Below are 24,785 nucleotides of genomic sequence, written 5' to 3' on the forward strand. Positions count from 1 at the left end.
TCCAGGAGGGAACATGCCACAAGGCACCTACCTTCCTTGATGCTATTGGTCGCTGTTCTTACTCCTCATCAGCCCTGTCTATAAAAACAGCCATTTATCAAGCTACCATGGCCAGATATCACCTCATGCTTTGGGATAGAATGACATCCCTATCTCTTCACTACATAAGGATGCCCAAGACCTGGCAAATGAAATCAAGAATGAGGCTACACACCTAGCCAGACAAGAGATCCTTACAGCGTGACACCAAGCTGAGGGTGGTGCTTGCAGTATGGCGGGAGCGATAGGTCTCCGTCACTTCGCATGGCTCTGATCCTCCAGTTTGTTGGGGGAGGCCAAAGCACGTATAGAAGACATGCCATTTTATGGTGCTGGCTTGTTCCACAAAACCACTGACTACCAAATGGATTCAGTTCAAAAGGCCAGGAGCACTGCTCGTAGCATGGGACTCAATCAGCCAATGGCCCAAAGGCAATATACCTTATATAAGTGGCATAGATCTTCCTAGCAGCCTAGGACCCCTGCCACCACTACTACTAGGCAGCGTACGGCCACTCAGCCTGGACACCAAGATCCCCTTTCATGGGTTTGATCATCCTGGAGGCACCCAGACAATTCCAGGAAGCATCTGTGATTCCTTTATACGTCTCGCATTGGCTCTCCTATGTTCAACCATCGACTCCAGCCCTTTCTCCATACCTGGGCTGCCATAACATCAGACTCATAGGTGTTTTCGATCATTGCCCATCGATACCATATCGAGTTTACTACACTTCCTTGCTCTATGGTACTGAAATGAACAGCTCCATCATCACCTCTATTACAGGAAATTTCCTCCCTGTTTCATAAAGGAGCTATTGAACGTGCACCATCAAAAAATCCTGGATTCTATTCCAGGCATTTCAAGGTACCGAAGAAGGACGGTGGCCTTCGTCCTCTCATATTTCGAGCTGTTGAGTGGTTTTTTTTTTGATTTACAATTAATCTGCTCATTGGATAGACATGAAAGAGTTAGTAGTTACTAAAGGACATAATCCTCTCAGAAGTTTGAAATTAGATTGCACTCTAGTGCCAAATACATGATGTTCTATATTCTGCAACATTTGAAAGTAATTTTCCAACATGAAATCTTAAAAGTGTTTCTTGTTCTGTAATGGAGTAGTGATGCTATCATCACTAAAATTGCTATTATTGCATCTAAAAGATCTACAGCATTGTGAGCTAGCTGTGACAATATTATTTATAGCATTGCTTTAAAATGAGTTCTACTCCTCATTCCAAAAGAAAAAATCTTGCAATCTGCCAAGCACATTGCTACTACAACAAGATTCCATAGCTTTTATACAGCACCATCTCTGACTCCTTTAGTTTCTCACTTAATAAGGATTCCTTCATTTTCCATGTCAAGTGAAATAAACCCATAATTATTTGAAAACATGCACACAGAAACAAGGCAAAATCTAGCATGAGACTGAGTTGCAAAGCTTTTGAAAGTTTGTGGACATGTTTCATTCTTTGAAGTCTATGAAACTCAGATTTGTGCCTTTGGATGCCATCCAGAGAACCTTTGGATCTAGTTTGCAACTTCTTCCTGCCTCCAAGGAGTACCTAGGATTCCATGGGGAAAAGCTTCCATGTATGCAAGGGAGATTTTTGAAAGTCTGATTGCCAGACGGGTGTTTTTTGTTTTTGCTTTTGCAGAAGGGAGTGGGGTCATTACATTTTGACTTGGTGGGATGACTAGGGTGACTTGGTGACTCATGATTGGAATATAGCATATCAAAGAATATACTTTGCTCAAAAGGAATGTGCCCATAGAACAGGTGTGGGAATAGATTATATTTAAAGAATGCATATACCTACATGGGAAGAGATAAAAGGTATGAGAAACTGAAGTGTTCTTCTTGGTGGTCTCTGTGCAATCGCACATATGGGCTTTGCCATGGAGTGCAAGGCTTGGATCGAGACAAACACTTCCAAAGCTCAGCAGAACAGAGTGGGTGGGAGCCCCCACCCTGCACCTTCTGGAAGTCTGGATAAAAGGGGGGTTCTACCCAGTCCCTCAGTTCCTTTTCAACTACACACGCAGTCACCTCATGGATTGTAACTTCTCTGCTCAGCTATCTTTCATTTTGTTCTCTTTCCTGCTTTTTGTCTTTAATATAATTTTGAAAAACATCCTCTAGCTCTACTCCCTCATCAGTACCTCTCCTCAAACCTCCACCTGCTCACCAGGCTGCTTCCCGCTGCCTCCTGCTCCTCTCCTTCCCCATCTCGCAACTTTATCTCTTCTTCATGTGCTTCTCCTTCTTGGCCCTCATGGCTGACCCGGCTTTTCACCATTGCTCCTCCTGCGCAAGGGACACATAAAACCTGCCTGCACTGCCACTCATTCAAAAACAAACACACCAGCAACAGGCCCACCGCCTGTACTTTGCCCACTGGCAGCGCACCCTGAATGCAGGCGAACCCTTGCAATTGGGCACCAATAAGGTGCCATCTGCCAAGGAGTCCTCTTGCCCAATGAAGCAATTGAGGAAGAGGGCTGCCGCCTCCACCACCTCAGAAGGACCATCTGGGGCGGCAATGACCGCCAGATGCAAGAAGTGGCCCCCCAGTCTACCGCCAGCCTCCTGATGCCACCTTGTTGACAGCCCACACAGACCCGCTGGACATACCTCTCGCCGGTCATGGCCCCACACCAACTGTGCCTGCCTCTGCTCCTCGCCAGTGACTTAGCTCCAGTGCCAACCTCCCATGAAATTTTTGCGCCATGTGGTGCCGATCGAGACTGGCACCACCCCTTGGAGCAATGGCGTGAGGCATCTTCCGATGCTGAGGAGGGCTCATTTACTCCCTGTGCCAGCAAGGCCCAGCACCGGGGGCGGGGAGGGGGGATGTCGACTCCGCTTCTAGCCAGCCCCAAATGTTGATACCTCTGCAGACTCTGAAGGGCACACCAGAGCAGGAGGGACGCCAAGGATTTGGACTCTGATCACTAGGCCTCCCACTCCCACAGTGCCTGCCACTGCTGCCATCACTCCTGGTCTCCTGTAGAGCAGCATCCAGCCTCTTCAGCATCATGTCAAGTGTACAGCAGTCTTTTTCAAGGGTGTCAGGTCAGAGTCTCTCCTCCCAACTGTCCTAGTTGCCATCTTTGGCCTCCCGCCACCCTGATGTGTGGGCCCTGGAGCAGGACCCTCCTATATCACCAGGAAGGAAGGGTCATTTCACAGACCTCGTCCTTTGCATGGTGGGATGACCTGGGAGTTCAGGCCTCTACCCCTGCAGAGCTCAAGGCGGACCCGTGTACAACTCCCTGCCCTGAGGCCAACCACTGTTGGCCTCGCACCCTCTGCTTGCTGCCCTACTGCGTACAGCCCTGCAGTAATGGAGAACCCCTGTGGCTACACTCTCATTATCATGCAGAATTGACTTCACCTATAAGCTGTCGGAGAAATCCATCTCATTTCTACAACAGCACCCTGAACCTAACTTGGTCATAGAGGAATCTATGCAAGGGACCTCCCAGAGGGATCACTCCATGCCTGTGAACAAGTAAGGGCACTGTCTGGACGGTCTAGCAAAAAAGGGCTATGCAACCTCCTTGGGCATAAGCATTTCTAACTACGAGGCCTTCATGTCCAGCTATCAGGTCTTTCTTTGGGAAAAGATCAGTTTTCTGGCAGAACACCTCCTGGCCCAGCTCCATGATGCTGCCCAATCGATCCAATCTGAGGCTGTTAAACTGTCCATGTGCCAAATGGAATCAACCAGACATCAGGTGGACTGCCATGGCAAGGTCATTATGTCATCTGTGGCAGTCTGCTACCATGCATGGCTGTGATCAGCGGACCCCCCTCAGGAGGCCCAGGCCCACATAGAGGAGTTGCCCTTCAGTGGAGAGGGCCTGTTTAATGCCCATACAGACAACAGTATGGACTCATTACATAAGGCTCACACTACTGCTAGGTGCATGGGTTTCACACAGCAGTCCAATTCCTGCAAGTGGCCAGGGTCCTCTTCACTCCCTACTCACCACTCCTTCTTGGACTGCCCCTCCTCCTGACCGAGACAGATTCCCACCCAGAAGGCGTGACATTTAGCCTCGCCAGTGGCTCCCGCCCAAGCACTGGGATACCAGGCGCAGGTGCTAGGATTTATGTCCAGGCAGCCCCACCCTTCTACCTCCCTCCCCATACCACCATTTCACAGATCATCTGGCCCAGTTCCTCCATGTGTGGGAGAACATCACCTCTGATTCCTGGGTCCTCTCTGTAATCCGCTCAGGTTATAGGATGGAGTTTGACGCCCTCCCCCCACTAGGACATGTTAGGACCACCTCTCCCTCACCCGCCCTAGTGGCCAAGGTAGAGGACTTATTGTTCGAAGGGGCAGTTGAATGTGTCTCCTCTGACCTCTCACAGGGCTTCTACTCCCACTACTTGGGTTTCTGTGCCCAAAAGGGACGGAAACCTTAGGCCAATACTGGACCTATCGGCCGTCAACAGGTTCATCACTTCCTCCACAAACAGGGTGGGATCCATTCCGCCCAACTCACCCCAATAGCAGTCGACATTTGGGACTGGTGTGTGGAGAGGGACATCACCATCTTGGTCATGCATGCTACACAGTGCTTCAATACTCTGCAGACTGCCTGAGCCCGACCACCACCACCCCACATGAGTGGGAGCTCCATCCCACAGAATTTTGCCACCTGTCTGAGAGGTGCTCCCACCCCAGAAGTGGATCTCTTTGCCACTCCCCACAACACCTAATGCTGCCACTTCTACTCCTGGGCAGGCCATGGAGTCCCCTCTCTGGGGGATGCCTTCCTCCTTCAATGGGAGGGAACCCTATTCTACACCTTTCCTCCTTTTCCACTGATCAGCAGGGTGCTGTCCAAGATTCAGAGGGACAGGACAGACTGTATTCTTGTCACCCCATGTTGGCCCCACCAGCCACGGTTCCCCCTTCTCCTTCACCTATACACTGGGACATACATCCAACTGACACCGCATTACAACCTCCTATCCAAAGATGATGGGTGAGTGCTTCACCCAGACATCAGAAACCTCCACCTGACAGATTCTTGGCTGACAGAACCATACTGGTCTCTGCCACTTGCCATGGCCGCCATACTCCTGAAACCCTTTACCTGCAAATCCTACCTGGTGAAGTGGAGGGCCTTTGAGACTTTTGCTACCACCCAGCGATTTGGCCCTGTCCATGCCCCCATCAAGCACATCCTATCCTACCTTCAGACCCAGTTGGGCACTGGTCTCTCCCCCTCATCCCTCCCACTTTACACCCAAGGTCACCTCCTCCGTCCACATTGTCCTCCCAGCTTTCTTCCCCTACTCCTCCACCCCAGTAGAGACCACAGTCCAGCAGCTTGATGTTCACAGAGCCCTTGCCTTCTACAAGTCCCAGAATGAGCAGATATGCTGCTCTGATTGCCTGTTCCTGTGCTACAAGGGCCCGAGGAAAGGAGAACATGTCTAGACCCAGAGACTGTCCAAGTGGGTATCCAGCACCATCTCCTTTGCCTATCAGATGGCACAGGTACACATCCTTGCACACCCACATGTGCACTCCATGCACACTGAAGCCACCACCATCACTGTGGAAATCTGCAGGGCTGGCATGTGGTTCATGCTGTTGACTTTTTGTCCAACATTACCACCTAGATGTCTGCACCAGACAAGACTGCACGTTTTGCAAGGTGGTCTCTCTGTGATCCAGTGCTGACAGTTCCTTCATCCATGATGGGTAAACTTGCTAGTCACCCATATGTGTGTTTGCACAGAGAATGTGAAGAAGAAAGGCAAATTGCTTACCTGTAACTGTTGTTCTTCGTTGGTCATCTGTGCATTCACACAACCCACTATCTGCCCCACTGGCTGTTGTCAGCCATGCCATGCCCTCCATACTGGGCAGGCAGCCAGGGTTGGGTGTAAGTGCACCTTCTTCTTCCTGCTATGTGGTCTTCAAGGTACTGAGGGACTGCGTGGGAGCCTCACCCCCCTTTTATCCAGAGTTTCAGAAGGGTTAGGGTGAGGGCTCCTTCCCACTCCCTTCTGCTGAGCTTTAGAAGCTTTTGTCTCCAAACCAGGCCTTGTGCTCAGCCACAAAGCCCCTATGTATGAATACACAGATGACCACAGTTACAGGTAAGCAACCTGTCTATACTGTTATGACCAAGTAGAAGACAGGGATGACACTTTTCAGAAACAGTTGATGAAACTTTCACAAACACAAGGCATGGTACTCATGGAGGATTTCAGATATCCTTTTAACTCTGCTAAGAGTGGAGCATCCAAAACCATTTTTTAACTTGCTTTGCTGTGACAACTCCATCTCTTTGATGGTAGAAGTAGGAACATGGGGATTTGCTATTCAGGGTTTAATTTTAACCAACAGGGAAGAACTGGTTGATGTAGTGGAAGTGATCAAAATTGTGGGGGTGCTGGGAAGGAGCACTTGTTATCGTAATGTTTACATTTGTTTATTTAATACACATTTAAAGAAACAGAGAGTATAGAGCTTTGTAGGTGCAGCTGGAGGTGATGCTGCATTGGGGACCCCTGCAGTAAAGTGTATGCTATAGCAGGAGCAACACACACAAAAAAATCAGCCAACTATTGCAACTCTTAAAATTTGCCTTTAAAATGAAGAGTACATTACAAGCACTCAAGTCATTCACTGTGTTAGAGAATAGCAGCTTTCCACTACCTGTTACTTAGTCATGTTCTTCATCGTGATCTCTGTGCATTACACATTATGGGTGCTGCACCTGTGCAGTGCCTGTAGCCGGGTAGAATACAAAGCTTTAACGGATTTTGGCGGGAACTTCACACCCCTCCCCCACTGTGTTAGAAAGGGCGGAGAGCCCGCCATTTTCCTCAGTCTTCTTTCAACCGCCGATTGCTTTGCCTTGAGCCATTCGTTATCTTCCATTACATTCTCTTCTTCATTTCTAACTGCTGTTTCTCTTGCTCTTCTAGTTAAAAAACCCTTTTCCAAGTTTTTCACATCCTTACCTTTCCCTAATTAGATAGCTTTTCTCCCCATCCCCCCAAAATTATACTACTTTTTTGCTATCTTCTTTCACTTTGCTCCGTTTGCTATCCACTTCTTCTCGAAGGCTCAGTGTGCAGCTTTTCGAAAGTGCTCTAGGTATGGGGTCAAAATCTCTCCTACGGACCCGCACGAGCTTTGCCTCCTATGCTTAGGAGAGGGACATCACACTGACAAATGCTGCCATTGTCAGTCGTTCACCAAACAGGCCTGCAAAAATCGGGAGAACCTGCTGAGGAAGATCCTTTGGGATCAGGCCCTCCTAGCCTCAGATGAGCTTGCCACCCTGGCTGCTCCAGCAGGCCTGCCCATGGTGACCTCCCCTTGTCCACCATCTGAGGGAGCTGCTTTCAGGGAGACCACTCACTCCTCCCATTCCTCCTCTTTGAAACAAAAGGAGAAACGGAAGCACACCAGGCAAGGGGATCCATCAGTCTCGAAGAAGGCGAAGACTGACAAAGCTGACTGCAAGCAATGTAGGCTTGCCCAGGAGCCTTGCAGGGACTCAGGTTCGACAGCACCATCGGTCCCAACAGCCGCTTTGGTTCCGACAACTTTGGGTCTGACAACACAGACTGTAATGCAGGTCACACCACCTGGATCCCCCCAGCGGATCTCATTGTCGGCTCCTTCAGCATTGGATCCCTCTGAGGCCATGCTCCACAGATCAATATCTCACGGTGAGATTTGGGATTCACCATCCCAGTCTCTACCAAGCCATTCACCGGCTCAATTGCCGACTCCGATGCCATCATCTCTAGAGGCATCCCTGAAACTTTCGCCTCCATCCAACACGCATCGCCACCAACACGTCTTGGGACAATCCTCCAGGAGCTGGGTCCTGATGCCGTACTGCAGTTTCAAGCCACCTCAGTCTCATCACTGAGACTACCCACCACCATACGGCTACTATCCCTTGCCTCTGGAGCGCAGACACCAGTCCTGTCCTTCCAGAACAGAAGCGCCTTCCACCTCGGCAGCCGCAGCTTCCCACCCTCCTCCGTCCCTGGCTGACTCGTCATCTAGTCCACCATATCATTACGATTCAGACTCTGAGGATTCAGACCAGCTCTCCACATCTCCCAATGCTGTTATCTCAACCCAGGAACCTGGATTGCCAGAAGAGTCCTACTCCACCTTTGGAGAGCTCATGGCTTGACTTACGTGGTTGTTGGTGATAGAAGTGGAACACCAACGATGACCACTTCTACGACATCGTTCGTAAGGAACAGTCATCTGTCATCTCCATTCCACTGATAACTACTCTTCGCCAGGCTGTGATGGACATCTGGGAGTTTCCGAGTCAGCCGCATTTGACGTCCCAGAGATACAAGTCAATGTACAAGGTTAGGGAGCAGGACATCCCATTCCTGCTGAAGTATCCTAAACCAAACTTGATAGTCATTGAGTCATCACAGGGTCGAGATAACAGGTAGCACTCGACCCCGAGAGACAAGGAGGGCCGGAAGATAGACCTGATGGCTCACCATATTTATGTGGCTATGGGCCTAGGCCTGCAGATATCAAAATATGAGGCAACAATGGCCAGGTATCAGTACTTTCTGATGCAATGGCTGGAATCCATCACCTCCACTATTCCAGAGCAGCAACATGACCTGGCCCATGTTTTTATCTGTGACGTTATGCAACTAGTCATCCAACAGCTCCGTATGGCGCACCATCACATAGATTGCGATTCCCAAGCACTCATCAAATCCATCGCCTTACGCCGACACGCATGGCTACGCTCCTGCAACTTCCCAGACAAGACAAAGAGGCGCATTGAAGGCATACCTTTCAACAGTTCCGGTTTCTTTCACAACTGCATGGACCATAAGCTCAAGCCCATTTACAACACTCAAGCCACCACCCGGAAAATGGAGATACCGAATGCAAACCGATGTAAGTGGCTGCAATCTCCCTATCATCGATACAAGCCATACCACCATTACCAGCCGCGCCAACAATATCAGCCATGTCAGCAATGCAACCAAGGCCAGCCTGCCGCTCAGTTCCAGCAAGGTCGGCGCCATCAACCCACCAACAAGCAGCAGCGTTGACGAGGCGCGAGAGCTGATCTTCTCTCCTTCCATCCACCTTTCCCCCTCCCCTTTGGGGACCAGCTCCAAGGCCGACTCCCCAATTGGGAGTCCATCACATCTGATAAGTGGGTGCTTACCATCAGTGAGCACGGATATAAAATTGAGTTTGAGACCGTGCTTCATCTGGGACTGATCCGTTACACTTCCCCATCAGCGGTTCTAAGAGACGCAGTCTCCCAATTACTTTGTAAAGGAGTGATTCACCAAATCTCTCTCTCAGAGAGGCTTCACGCCTTCTATTTGAGATATTTTATGGTCCTGAAGCGGGATGGTGGTCTACACCCTATACTCAACATACGTAGCGTGAATAAGTTCATTAAGACTAAAAAATTTCGAATGACCACCCTTGCAAATATCCTTCCATTGCTCAGAAGAGAAGCTTGGTTCGCCTCTCTGGACTTAAAGGATGCCTATTTCCATATCAGCATCCACCCGTCTCACAGGCAGCTTCTCCGCTTCACGGTTGGCTCCAATATCTTTGAATATAATGTCCTCCCTTTTGGACTAGCTACAGCTCCATGAGTTTTCATGAAATGTATGGCGTCGGTTTGTGCCCATCTCTGGTTACAGGGTGTCCAACTATACCCCTACCTCGATGATTGGCTGATTGTCTCCCTCTCCTGAGAGCATCTGCTCTTAGCAATCGACACTATGTGTAGACTTTTAGACAAACTCGGACTCTGTATTAATACTGAGAAATCATGTCTCACTCCCTCAACGGTCATCGACTTTATTGGAGCACGTCTCGACTCAGTCTGAGCCAGGGCATTCCTACCATGGGCTCGAATGGACAAGCTTTGCTCGTCAATTCAGCGTCCCCAAGATGGCCACCCCACTCCTGCGTTATCCATTCAGAAGCTCCTCGGGCACATGGCCTCAACAATTACTGTTGTTCCCAACGCCAGGCTCCAAATGCGACCCCTGCAGCTGTGGTTCAACGGCCTCTTCCATTCACAACACGCCTCTCCAAAGTGTCCGCTGCTGCCACCTACCTTTGTTTGCTGGACTCTGACTTGGTGGATGAACAAAGACAATCTCTCTGTTGGCGTCCCATTCCACCAACTGCAGCCCTCGGTGTCCCTCTATACTGATGCCTCTCTTATGGGATGGGGAGCTCATTGTGCCAACCTACGCACTCAGGGCACCTGGCAAGCCCACGAGAAGACCAAGCACATCAATTACCTGGAGCTACTTGCGGTCTTCAAAGCTCTGCGATATGTAGATTCCACCCTTCGAAACCGAGTAGTCCAAGTAGCCTCGTACAATGTTGTGACAGAATTTTATGTCAACAAGCAGGACAGTACAAAATCGGTACCATTATTTCACCTTGCCCTGCAAATATGGAACTGGTGTATCCCCAGGGGGATTACCCTACTAGCAGTCCATCTTTCGGGTATAGACAACGAGGAAACAGATACCCTCAGCAGGAAAATGTCCTCAGCTCACAAGTGGGAGTTGGACAGGCAGGTCTGCGACAACATTTTCCTTCACTGGGGCACCCCGACCATAGACTTGTTTGCTACAGCGACCAATTCGAGGTGCATGGATTACTGCTTCTGGGTAGGCATGGGCTGAAACTCACTGGGAGATGCTCTGATGGTGAGCTGGATGAACGTGTTTTTCTACATGTTCCCCCCGATTCCGCTAATCAGAAAGACCCTGGAAAAAATTGCCCACGACAAAGCCCAGGGAATTTTTGTTACTCTTTGGTGGCCATGCCACCCCGGTTCCCGACCATCCTCAGTCTCTCCCGCCAAACCTTTGTCCATCTACCATGAGTCCCTCACCTGATCACCCAGGAGAATGGGGGAATTCGCCATCCTGACCTCGATTCTCTCAACCTCACCGTGTGGCTCCTCCAATAACTATTCCTTTTCTTCGACTTAGGTCCCGACAACCTCATCGGTCCTGATGACTCCGACACTTCCCTCGGTACCAGAACAACTATTGGTATGGACAGAGCCTACACACACCATGTCGAACCCAAATCCTCTCCACTCGGACATTGAATTCATTCTTCAGTCTGCTCTACGACCAGCCACCCGCCAATTGTATGAGGCTAAATGGAAATGTTTTACCACCTTTGCGGTGACCAACCAATTTCCTCCTCTTTTGACCTCAATTGACAATATTTTACTTTTCCTACTCTCCTTACATCAGCATGGACTTAAGCCCACTTCTATTAAGGTGTACATTGCAGCAGTCTCTCATTTTTGTGGCCCGGTGTCCAGCTCCTCCGTCTTCTCACACATTCTCATCCATCATTTCCTGAAGGGACTACAGAATCTCCAACCTCCAGTTTGCCCCACGGTACCGACATGGAGCCTATCTGTTGTGATGCAAACTCTTACCAGAGCCCCGTTCGAACCTTTGGCAACAACTGAATTATGTCTGCTGTCCTGGAAAACCACCTTTCTAGTTGCCATCACCTCGGCTAGAAGGGCAAGCGAGCTTTGCGCTCTTCATGTTGACCTGCCTTACCTCAACTTTCATAAGGAAAAGGTAGTCCTTTGTACTGACCCTGCATTCCTTCCTAAAGTCGCTATACCTTTTCACGTCAATCAGGACATTATCCTACCAGCCTTCTTCCCTGCGCCCTTGACACCGATAGAAAAATCTCTTCATTCTCTCAATGTACATTGATGCCTGGCCTTCTATGGTCCCGTACAGAGAACTTCAGAAAGACCAAATGCCTCTTTGTTAAGTATTCGGAACTGAACAAGGGCTGTGCTATCTCCTCCCAAAGACTCTCCAGGTGGATTGTCCAAACAATTGAACTGACATATCAGGACCTCCCAGTCGTACCCAAGGGCCATTCCACTAGAGCTGTGGCTGCCTCCTCGGCTTTTTCTGCTGGCATCCCACTGCCTGACATCTGCAAGGCGGCGACATGGATGACTCCTTGCACATTTACCAGGCATTATAGACTTGACGCGCGTGCCTGACAGGACTGCTCCTTTGATCGTGCCATCCTCTCCTTGATTCTTCACTGACAACACCATCCTGCCTCCGGTTGGTAAGCTTGCTAGTCACCCATAATGTGTGATGCAGAGACCATGACGAAGAAAGGCATGTTGCTTACCTGTAACTGTCATTCTTCGAGTGGTCATCTGTGCATTCACACAACCCACCCGCCAGCCCCACTCGGTATTGGTGACTGGGAACAGGAAGTTTTCCCCCCCTCCTTTTTATGTGACTACTACATGTATATACATGCCTGTTCTTTAGTTAGCGCCTCTTTTACTGGTGACATCTTGCACTAACCGCTTTTCCACCAGGGGGCGATCGGATGGTCTCCATAGACTGAGGGAAATGGCGAGTGCCCCACCCTTTATAACACAATGGGGGAGGGGTGTGGAGTTCCCTCCAAAATCCGTTAAAGCTTTGTATTCTACCCGGCAACAGCCACTGTGCAGGCGCAGCACCCATAATGTGTGAATGCACAGATGACCACTCGAAGAACAACAGTTACAGGTAAGCAACCTGCCTTTCTGATGGTGAAGATGGGAGTGCCTGCCTGTCTCCTATCACTTTGCACCTCACATGCTGTTACAGCAACAGACTGAGAGGCCTGATTAATTGAATTTCTTTTCCCAGTCTTGCTCTGTCAGAGTAGCCACAACAGATGCTGCTAGATAAGTGGGCTTAAGGAGGAATCAAACCCAATTGTGCTCCCCATTTTCAGGAAAATAGATTAGTTTATTGAATCTAAGTAGAAATTGAGCTCATGGCATTCAATTATTGTTGACTGTTTTTCATGTGCTTGATGAATATGTAAAGTTTTGATCCATTGTGAATTTTGCAAAGAATATATACACTGAAAGGTCCCATTTGCTTTATTGGCTTGTTTCTGGTTCAAACCAACTGAATGGTAAAATACAGTTTTTTAAATTGTATTGATGTGTTGATTTTTTGGTATTTCTGAATATGGAAAGATATCGTTGCAGTTTCCTTCATAGGTTTAAAATTTTATTTTTAATTGTGCAATACAAATAAACCAAACCAAATTGTACCATTAGAGAAGAAACAAAAAATTAAAAAGGGAAAAAAGAATAAACAAACTGCTTTTAATTGGATAAGTGTTGTTCTTGCTGAGAGTACCTATGTGTAACTGCACTTCATTTGCACCCAAGTATTTGCTGTACTTTGTTAACCTTTGATATGCTGATTTTTCCCTCCTTTTTCCCTAGCAGGGGCAAAAAACACAGCATAATTCTAAGAACCCAGCTCTCAGTCAGAGTCCATACCTGTATTGGTAAGTGAGTTTCTAAGCATTTAAATGAGAAAATGTGTAAGTGATAAACATTTGAAGAATGTGTTGCATGTTCATAGTAGCACTTTTAATTCTTCTTTTTCTCAAACTACTGTAGAGATTTGCGTGATTGTCCAAAGGTCCACACAGACACCAAACGTATTACTTAGCAAGATATAGATATGCATTCAAAATAGTTCTAATTCCTTTGATTTGTGGCTTATGTTGTTTTTAGCTCATGAATTGAAAAAGTGCAGTGAAGATCCTGTCGGAGGAGAAAACACTTTCTCTTTTCCAATGTTCAAGGCTGTTGCAAGAATATTTGTAGTAAGGTTTTTCCTCTGCCCATCTAACCAGCTTAATCAGACCTGTTGCTTTGAGATGGGAAACTGTGGAAGTGCTAGCCAGCAGCAAGCTACTGTATTATAAAAACAGATAATATTTATTGCTTTAAATTATGCAGCTCTTGGCCAGGCAGACTGTCATTACTGCTGTGTCAGGGACTGGAAATTCTCAGAGTAGAATATTGCTGCCAGAAGAGAAGCCAAGGGAAACCAGTGTGTAGAAGGCAGTGCATGCATATCAAATCTTGCCTAACTCAACACAAAGAGACTTGCAGTTACTGTGCAGTTAGAGTTGCTACCATTGGTATTTGGTGTCTTTTTAGTGTGATCTTCCACCCCCTAATCCTGCTACCTGAGATTCTTTTTGCTGGGGATGGTGGGGACTGAATTTGGGTTGCTTATGTACAGAGTAACTGAGCTGTATTCCCTCTCTACATGAGTATCATAGTTAAATAACAGCAAAAAAGCAGAATCTTGTGACACATAAGGCTGAACCATTAATTATTATTATTATTATTTATTATTATAACATTTCTATGCCGCCCCTTGCATTGTGAAGGATATCCACAACTGAAGTGAGCAGACTGTGCACCTAAGCATAACTTGGGAGGGTACGATCTTCATCTGACCCTAAAGCCTCATGGCATTTGGTGACACAATTCAGGGAAGTAAAACGAGCATTGCTAGTTTAATTGCTAGCTTGTCACCTCCTCTTGACACTGCATTCAAATTTGCTGACTGAAGATATGCCAACTCTGGGTAGTATATATGGAAGAAAGAGGATAGCTTACTGCTAGGCCTCCCTGTGTTGTGTCTGTGGGCAAAAATGTTCCCAAGGACATCTTCCATGGTGCCTGCCAGGCTCCCTGCCCTCTTAATTTAATAATAATAATAATAATAATAATAATAATACCACCTTAAAAAACTAACTGGGAGGTCAACATGGTGCAAAATAAAGTACTCTTTCATTTCTAAAATAAAGAACCCTAGAGGCATTCTTAAAAAATAAAATAGTGGGTGGTTGGAGCTCAGGCTTTGGCATCAGGTATGCTTAAACAGCCGAGAAAAAGACAGGCGTGGGGTGGTGGTGGTAGGATGTGTCTTACAGAGTCCCTGCAAACATCTGGGTTTTCAGATGCTGTGGAGTGAGGGCAGTGGTTTGCCTTGTTTGTATGTGCACTTTTTCTGGTTCTTTTAAAAATGTGATAGGTGTGTGTGAGGCGAGAGGGCTGAACTGTTTGTTTTGTTTTGGTGTGGTGTTTTGCTTATATCTGTATATAGTTTTCCTGGTTTTTGTGTGCGTAGTGTGTGCCTGGCTAGATTTGGAGGGTGGAGCAGGGGAAATCTTTGCCTTGATGTGGAGGTGTCTTCTGAGCATTATCAATTGGTCTTGCATGAAAGATTGTTGTGTTTAGAAAACTCTGCTGCATTACATTGATTAGTCTTCAGAATTCCCATACATACTTCCGTAACATGAGGGTGGTGTTCCAACTTAGAAATGATTATTATAAATGTTGTTAATAATCATCAATACTATCAGAGGGGGTTATTTTTAATAGAAAGGACCATTTCTAGTTGAATTGGTCTGTTTCTTGAGTTTGGTTTGTAGACATTGGTGAGTCATAGCATGCATATAATATTGATTCTGCGCTCTTACCTGAATGTTTATATGTATACGTGTCTCTGTTCTTATCAGTTTTGTTGACTTAGGGTTACATAAATAGTATATGAGTGTGTATTTGGGTTCGAAAATGGTTTGGTGCTGTATGTTGCCAGAACACACATCACTTAGCTTTATAAGGTTGGAATACCACAAGAAAATGGATATTGCAAGAATGCATATTGTTCATGTAATACATAAGATGTTTGACAGTATTGTAGATTTCAGAAGTGTCAAAACAATTTTTCTGTTAAGATTTGGAAGCTCAGGAAACTTAAATAGCTTACATTTGTGTGTTAATTTAATTGGCAAACTGTTGTAGATCTCAGTTTCTCTTTAGCTCCACCATGCTTTTTCTCTCAGAGTATTTTTAATGGCATACTAATACTTTGAATTGTTTTTACACTGAAACATGAAGTATTTATACCCTGACTTTTAAAAGTATAATACTGTATGTATCTACTCAGAAATAAGTCACACTGAATTCAGTGGAGCTTACTTCGATGTAATTGGTACAGAATTGCAACATAAGTGGATTTTTCTATCTGACCATATCCCATTAATGTTTGTGGTACTGATGCTATCATTGTTATTAAAACATTTCTTTTGAATGCCATAGGAGTATGTAATGATATGTCACTTTGGCTCTATTGGTCAGGCATTTTCTCTAGATCAGGCTGTTTTGGGAAACAGTGTTAAGTTTGCTCATTCTGGAGTCACATGGCACCTGAACCTGTACCACTCTCCAGAGCATCCCACACATGAGGTGGAAGAGGTATAACTAGGGAAGTGCAAAAGCGTGTACATTTATTTCTGGAATACATGTGCTTCCATGTATACTGGCATTATACTCAGTGAGACATTGTGCATTGCATTTTGGCTCTGGCATCTTGGCAGAGCAGCAGAGGCACAGGCTGGGAGAGTGCTGAGTGGCCAGGGGACTGGCAAAGGCAAGGGAGGAGCTGGGCAGAGGAGTAGAAGGCCAGGAGCAGCAGAGAGGAAGGGAGGCGGGGCCAGAGAGGCTAGAGGGGCCAGGAGGAAGCAGACAGGTGGGGCCACCGGCCTGAGGGACTGATAAGGCCAAGCTCAGCCACTGCAAGCCCTTTTGGCTCTGGCCTCTTGGCAGAACAGCAGAGGCACAGGCTGGGAGAGAGTGCTGAGTGGCCAGGGGACAGGTGAAGGCAAGGTGGGGGCTGGGCAGGGGAGCAGAGGGCTAGGAGCAGCAGAGAGAAAGGGCATCATCCCTTGTCTGTGTCCCTTAGTTGTGGCTCGGGCTGTCCGGGGACTCCCTTCCCTGGGACACAGAGGGGTTTTTTAATTTGCTTTGTTTTCCGTCCGTCCGTCCGTCCGTCTGTCTGTCTTCCCTCCCCTCCCCTCCCCTCCCCTCCCCCTTCCCCTCCCCCTCCCCCTTCCCCTTCCCCTTCCCCTCTTTGTTCTGGTGCTGTGCTGTGCTTTGTTTTTCGTCCAATTTAAATTTAAGTTAATTTTACAGATTAACGTTTATTTTATCCGTGTGTGTGTGTGGGTTTTTGTCTGGGAGAACTGGGTGAGTGAGAGGAACTGCAGGACAAACAAGGCAGGGGACCAAGGTAAGGTTTCGGAAGGGATCCCAGTGGCAGACCAGGAGATGGCCTTGGAGGGAGTCATGGGTGTTGCTGTCCGCTGCGACAGCTGCGACATGTTTGCTCTTCTCCCCCAGGAGAGGCAGGGTTCCACTTGCCCTTGGTGCAAGCTGGTGACCCTGCTAGAGGAGGAGGTGAAGTGCCTGAGGGCTGAGAGAGATCTCCAGGCCCCCCCCGGGAGCAGCCCCCCTCTGGACAGAGGGTTGAGGGAGGGGCCACGGGAGGAGCAGCTGCAGAGACATGTATGTCACCCACAGGGGGAGGAGGCCAGTACGGCCGCCTCCTCCTCCCGGCACCAATTTGGAGCTGGGAAACAGGTTCTCTCCACTGGGGCTGGGGATGATGAGGCCTTGGGGGACCAGCAGGAGCACCAGCCTGGGATGACAAGTGGTAAGGGGGCCACAGCAGGAGAGACAAGGGCCAGGGCACGGCCACCCAGCACCACCAGGAAGACACAGCGGCAGGTGATAGTTGTTGGGGACTCCCTGCTGAGGGGCACTGAGGAAGCGGTGTGCTGCCCCAACCTGGAGACAAGGGAGGTTTGCTGCCTGTAGGGCGCATGCATCTGGCATGTGAAGGACAGAGTGGAGCATCTTGTTCTCTCCAGGGGTCACCAGCTGCTCCTGGTGATCCATGTGGGCACAAATGACGTGGCCAGGCAGGGTGTGGTTGGGATCACCAGGGACTTCAAGGCCTTGGGGAAGAAACTCAGGGAGCTAAAGGCCCAGTGGCCTTCTCATCAATCTTACCGGTCCAGGGATTTGGGCCAGGAAGGGACAGGAGGGTCTCTGAGGTGAACAACTGGCTTAGGGTGCGGTACCAGAAGGAACGCTTCGGGTTCCTCGACCATGGCACTCGTTTTCTTGCCAGTGGACTTCTGGCAAGGGATGGGTTACAGCTCATGGGGATGGGGAAAAGGTCCATTGGAGATGCTCTAGCGAGCTTCATCCAGAAGACTTTAAACTGAGCTGGGGGGGGGGGTTAGGCCCTCCAGAAACATGTTTGCACTGGACAAGTGTGGGGGGAGGATCAGGGCTCTGGGAGCAGGGTTCTAGAGGTACTGCAGGGACTGAAAGGACTCCTACAGAGACGGGCCAGGTATCAGGGAGGATGGGAGGAAGGAGGAGGCTGGGAACTCCAAGGAAAGGAAGTGGTGGGAAGGAGTTGAGGTGCATGTACACCAATGCTAGGAGCATGGGTAATAAGCAGGAAGAGCTTGAAGCTCTCCTGGGAATAGGAGGGTATGACCTGGTGGGAATCACAGAATCTTGGTGGGATGAAAGGCAAGTCTGCAATGTGAACATGGAAGGGTACCGCCTTTTTAGAAAGGACAGGAAGGGAAAGAGAGGTGGGGGCATGGCTTTATACGTCAGGGAAGGGATAGGATGCAGTGAGATAGAATGCAGCACAGATGGGGATTCGGTAGAGGCAGTCTGGGTGAAACTTAGGGGTTTTGTCAGGGAAAGAGACCTGACAGTGGGGGTATGTTATCACCCTCCAGGTCACCTTGAGACCCTGGATGATGTCCTGACAGACCAGATTCTAAGGATATCTCGGGGGAGAGACACAGTAATTATGGGAGATTTCAGTCTCCCAGATAGTAGTTGGGAGACTCACTCGGCGGTGACAGCCAGGTCATGTCGCTTCCTAGAAGCTATAGAGGGAGGTTTTTCACACAGAGGGTCCTAGAGGTGACGAGGGGGGGAAACATCCTTGACTTGGTCTTGACCAGTAGGGAGGAGCTGATAGATGAAGTACAGATTAGGGGAGCTCTCGATGCAAGTGATCATTCCATCCTTTGCTTTGAAATCAGGGGACTGGGGACGTGCAGCAGGTCGAGCACTAGAAGCTGGGACTTCAAGAGTGCCAACTCTGGCAAACTGAAGGCCAGACTGGGGAAAGTCTCCTGGGAAGGTAAGCGAGTTGAGGAGGGGTGGATAACACTCAAAAGGGAGGTTTTGGAGGAGCAAGCCTTGATGAAACCTCTAGTCAGGTGGGGAGGCGGAGGAAAGTGCCACCATTGATGGGAAAGGAGGTGGTTACAGGGATTAGAAGAAAAAGGAACCTCTGTAGGAAATCGGTACTGGGAGAAATAGACGAAAGGGTATGCCGGGAGGAGGAGGCCCTTCGCAAGGCTAAGGCAGATTAGGAGCTGAGACTTGCCAAGAATATCAAGAGCAACAAAAAGAGCATGTAAATAGGAAGAGGAAGGGGAGACAAGTGGTGGGACCACTAAATAAGGAGGAAGGAGATCCAGTGACTGATATGAGGAAACAGGCACAGATGCTAATTAACTATTTTGCCTCTGTGTTCTGCTCAAAGCAGGACGGGGGATATCTGCGTAGGAGATTAGATGAGGCTGGGGACTTAAGGGCACAGATTAGAGTCACCCCCCTTGAAGTGGAGGGGCTCCTCAGGGCATTGGACATTACAAAGGCACCAGGCCCTGACGGGTTACACCCGAGAGTACTTAGAGAGTTGGCGAGGGTTCTCTCACGCCCACTGACCTCCATTTTTGAGACCTCGTGGAGAACGGGTGAAGTTCCAGAGGACTGGAGGGTGGCATCAGTGGTCCCAATTTTCAAAAATGGTAGTAGAAGGGACATGGGGAATTATAGACCAGTTAGCCTTACATCCATTGCAGGAAAAACAATGGAAAGGCTCATAATAGAGAGAGATCTAGTGATGCTAGATAGGGACGGGAGGCTGACGGCCACACAACACGGCTTCCGCAAAACAGGTCCTGCCAGAAAAACCTTGTGGAATTCTATGACAAGGTTTCGAGATGGCTAGATGGAGGGGATGCAGTGGATGTGATATACCTGGATTTCAGCAAGGCCTTTGACAAAGTGCCGCATGATATCCTGGTGGAGAAACTGAGGAGTTTTGGGATACACCAAAGCACTGTCTGGTGGATTAGGGCATGGTTGACTGACCGAAAGCAGAAGGTAACCATTAGCGGGGAATCATCGGGATGGCGGCCAGTGACAAGCGGGGTCCCCCAGGGCTCTGTCCTGGGGCCGATCCTGTTTAATCTTTTCATTAACAACATGGAAGAAGGGGTAAACAGTCTGCTGATCAAATTCACAGACTACACTAAAACTGGAGCAGTGGCCACAACTGAGGAGCAGGTACTCTAGATCCAGAAGGATCTGGAGAGACTATGGAAGTGGGCAGGAGACAACAGGATGGTGTTCAATGTAGATAAGTGCAAGGTCTTGCACTTGGGGCATAGGAATAGCTGTCATAAGTACAGGTTAGGTGGCAAGTATCTGGAGAGCAGCACTTATGAAAGGGACCTCGGGGTACTGGTTGACTGCAGGCTAAACATGAGTCAGCAGTATGATGCGGTGGTCAAGAGGGCGAACGCCACCCTTGGTTGCATAGCCAGAAGTGTGGCTTCTAGATCAAGAGAGGTATTACTACCACTCTATATGACTGTGGTGCGCCCACAACTGGATTATTGAGCTCAATTTTGGGCCCCTCATTAAAAAAAGGATTTAGCCAGGTTAGTGTCAGTGCAGCGTAGGGCCACAAGGTTGGTGGCCAGTTCGTAGGGGATAGGGTATGAGGCGACACTGAGGGAACTGGGTCTTTTCAGCCTGGAGAAGAGGAGACTCAGAGGGGATATGTTGGCGACATAAAGGTATGTGGGGGGATGTCACATGGCGATGGGTAGAGACCTGTTCTCCCCTGCAGAGGAAGGCAGGACACGCTCCAATGGAGCAAAGGTCAGGGAGCCAAGGTTCCCTTTGGATACCAGGAAGCACTTCCTGACAGTCAGGACCCCGAGGGTGTGGAATGGGCTTCCACGAGAGGTCGTTGAGGCCCCATCGGTGCGGGTGTTCAAGGATAGGCTGGATGTGCACATGGTGGGCATGTCATGAGCGGAGCCGGCTGGTGCCAGAGGTCAAACTAGATGGCCCGGGAGGCCTCTTCTGACTAGCTCTGTTTCTATTTTTGTATGTGTGCTACACAGTTGTGGAAATTCTTGAATATCTAGTGGCTTCTCTCTTTCTCTCCTCCCTCTTCACCCCATTATGGTAATATTGGATTTTTTGACCACTTACAGATGATTTTTTTTCATTTTCTGTTTGAAATACGTAAAACAACCTACTTTGAGCTTGAAAGGGAAAACATGTGCGGAACATTTAGATACTAGCCAAAACCTGCAACTAATTCGGGATTTAATTTAAAGGGATGAAAGAAGTGCCTGGAGAATTTGTCAGAAGTGCTGTGGTTTCAAATTCACAGGCTGATGGAATAAAGGAGTAAAATGGAATGGGGCTGAGAGTATCTGATCACCTTGGAAATGACCTGAATGGGGAAAAGCTTGTGAAGAGCCTTCACATGGCTGAAACAGGAGTGTAGTTGAGACACACATGTACACACATGCACAGATGCATGCACCTTTTCAGCCTAATTCAAAATCATATTAACTGTGGGCATGGCAGGGAAGCTGAAAAAAGCAAAGACATATTTATTAGCAATTTAAATTTAAACAGAGTAATCTCAGTGCTTGCTAGCAGATGACTACACAAACATTTTTGGTGCCATTTTAAGACAGGTGATTCAGCTCCTTGTCAGATGAAATACAATATGACACATTGCAAAGCATAAAATAAATTCCCATTGGTAGTGATGTCATATTATTAATATTAAGCTTATGAAGACTGTGCTCTGGAAGCATGCAAAGGTTCTTGGTTCAGATGGGTACCAGAAAAATTGAGCATGGAGGGAAGACAATAAACTATATTGGAATGATTGTGTGGGTGCTGATTCACTCCAAAGGGTAATGTCAGGAATCCACATTAGTAGATGTTCTGTAGGTCGGAAGCTTGCCTCTCTAGATTGAGCAAAGTCCTCTTGACAGGCTGGCATTTAATGGCTTTCTTGTCTGCATTAATGAGAAATCCAAAGCATTACAGAGCCTGAAGTCATTGCTTCAATTATCCTTGAAATTTCATTGGTTGCCTTCCATTTTGGCCTTCTATTCTCCTCATCCTTTTGTTGAATGTGCTTCTCCCAGCTGCAAAAGTTTTTAAATAGAGAACAGCAAAGAACAATTTAAAACCAGCTGTGGAGAATGTAAAACTTCCCCATGAAACATGGTGTACTCAGTTAATTGATCCAGAAAAAAATGGTTGAAAACAGTGTCCAAATACTGTTGTTGTTTGTGTTGTTAGTCGCAAAGTCGTGTCCGACGCATCTCGACCCCATGGACAACATTTCTCCAGGCCTTCCTGTCTTCCACCATCCCGCGGAGTCTGCTTAAGCTCACACCAACTGCTTCAGTGACTCCATCTAGCCACCTCATTCTCTGCTGTCCCCTTCTTCTTTTGCCATCTATTGTTCCCAGCATTAGGCTCTTCTCCAGGGAGTCCTTCTTTCTCATTAGGTGGCCAAAGTATTTGAGTTTCATCTTCAGTATCTGGCCTTCTAAAGAGCAGTCAGCGTTGATCTCCTCTAGGACTGACCAGTTTGATTACCTTGCAGTCCAGGGGACTTGCAGGAGTCTCCTTCAGTGCCACAATTCAAGGACCTCAATACTTCTGCGCTCAGCCTTCCTTATGGTCCAGCTTTCACAGCCATACATTGCAACTGGGAAAACCATAGCCTTGACTATATGCACTTTTGTTGGCAGGGTGATGTCTCTGCTTTTCAGTATGCTGTCTATTTTGCAATAGCTTTCCTCCCCAGGAGCAAGTGTCTTTTAATTTCTTGGTTGCAGTTCCCATCTGCGGTGATCTTGGAGCCCAGGAAAATAAAATCTGTCACTACCTCCATTTCTTCCCCATCTATTTGCCAGGAAGTGAGAGGACCAGATGCCACGATCTTAGTTTTCTTAATGTTGAGTTTCAAGCCAACTTTTGCACTCTCCCCCTTCACCCGCATCAAGAGGCTTTTTAGTTCCTCCTTCTGCCATGAGAGTGGTATCATCTGCATATCTGAGGTTGTTGATATTTCTCCCAGCAATCTTAATTTCAACTGGTGATTCATCTAGCCCCACCTTTCTCATGATGTGCTCTGCATATAAGTTAAATAGACAGGGCGACAGTATACAGCCTTCCTGAACTGCTTTCTCAATTTTGAACCTATCAGTGGTTCCGTGTCCAGTTCTCACTTTTGTTTCTTGACCTGCATATAGGTTTCTCAAAAGACAAATAAGATGGTCTGTTACTCCCATCTCTTTAAGAACTTGCCACAATTTGTTGTGATCCACACAATCAAAGGCTTTGTCATAGTCAATGAAGCAGAAGTAGATGTTTTCCTGGAGCTCCCCAGCTTTCTCCATGTTCCAGCATATGTTGGCAATATGATCTCTAGTTCCTCTCCCTCTTCAAAATCCTGCCTGTACTTCAGGTAGTTCTCAGTCCACATACTGCTGGAGCCTAGGTTGTAGGATTTTGAGCATAACTTTGCTAGCATGTGAAATGAATGCAATGGTGCGGTAGTTTGAACATTCTTTGGCATTGCCCTACTTTGGGATGGGAATGTAAACTGACCTTTTCCAATCCTGTGGCCACTGCTGAGTTTTCCAAATTTGCTGGCATATTGAGTGTAGCACTTTTACTGCATTGTCTTTTAAGATTTTGAATAGCTCAGGTGGAATACTGTCTCCTCCACTAGCTTTGTTGTTGCTCAGACTTCCTAAGGCCCATTTGACTTCACATTCCAGGATGTCTGGCTCGAGGTCAGTGACCACCCCATCGTGGTTATCAGGGATTTTAAGCTCTTTCTTGTATAATTTCTCTCTGTAATCTTTTTAATCGCTTCTGCCTCTGTTAGGTCCCTGCCATTTTATTTATTTATTTATAACATTTTTATGTTGCGCCCATCGCTGAAGCCTCGGGGCTACTTACAAAGAAAATAAAGAATAGAATAACATTAAAAATTTGCAGTTTCTCGGCCATAATTTAAAAGCACAAATAAAACAACTGATTAACAATTAAAATATCGTTTAAAGAAAAAGCTCTTGTTCTGGCGTCGAAAAACAACTACGGCGCCAGGCAGACCTCTCTGGGGAGCACATTCGATAGGTGGGGCGCCACTGCAGAGAAGGCCCTCCTCCAAATATTCACCCTCCTAATATCCTGCACAGAGGGCTCCCGGAGAAGGTTCTCCCCCGCTGATCTCAGGGGGCGGGAGGGCATATATTTTGGTGCTTTATCATGCCCATCTTTGCATGAAACGTTCCCTTCATATCTCCAATTTTCTTGAAGAGATCTCTGGTCCTCCCTATTCTATTGTTGTCTTCTATTTCTTTGCACTGTTCATTTAAGAAGGCTTTCTTATCTCTTCTAGCTATTCTCTGGAATTCTGCATTCAATTGGGTGTATCTTTTCTTTTCTCCCTTGTCTTTCGCTTCCCTTCTTTCCTCAGCTATTTGTAAAGCTTCCTCAGACAGCTGTTTTGCTTTCTTGCATTTCTTTTTCTTTGGGATGGTTTTAGTTGCCACCTCTTGTACAATGTTGAGAACCTCCATCCATAGTTCTTCAGGCACTCTGTCTGTCAGATCTAATTCCTTAATCTATTTGTCACCTCTACTGTATATTCATCAGGGATATGATTTAGGTCATACCTGAGTGGCCTAGTGCTTTTCCCTACTTTCTTCAATCTTAGCCTAAATTTTGCAACAAGAAGCTCATGATCTGAGCCACAGTCAGCTTCTGGTCTAGTTTTTACTGACTGTATAGAGCTTCTCCATCTTTGTCTGCAGAGCAC

General features: G+C 47.6%; 1 protein-coding gene across 12 annotated transcripts in view; it reads left to right on the plus strand.

The window, feature by feature from the left end:
- FHOD3 (formin homology 2 domain containing 3) overlaps positions 1-24,785 on the plus strand; it is a 553,244-nt gene that overhangs the window by 64,507 nt on the left and 463,952 nt on the right. For 10 of the 12 annotated variants that reach the window (XM_044447289.1, XM_044447292.1, XM_044447291.1 and 7 more), the window contains exon 4: positions 13,373-13,437. In XM_044447289.1, the coding sequence (XP_044303224.1) occupies positions 13,373-13,437 (65 nt within the window). Of the gene's footprint in view, positions 1-13,372; positions 13,438-24,785 lie in introns of those variants that run through there. The other 2 variants (XM_044447290.1, XM_044447298.1) reach the window with 2 other exon arrangements.

Source organism: Varanus komodoensis, unplaced genomic scaffold (assembly GCF_004798865.1).
Source record: "Varanus komodoensis strain SLA01 unplaced genomic scaffold, ASM479886v1 scaffold51, whole genome shotgun sequence".
NCBI lineage: Eukaryota > Metazoa > Chordata > Lepidosauria > Squamata > Varanidae > Varanus > Varanus komodoensis.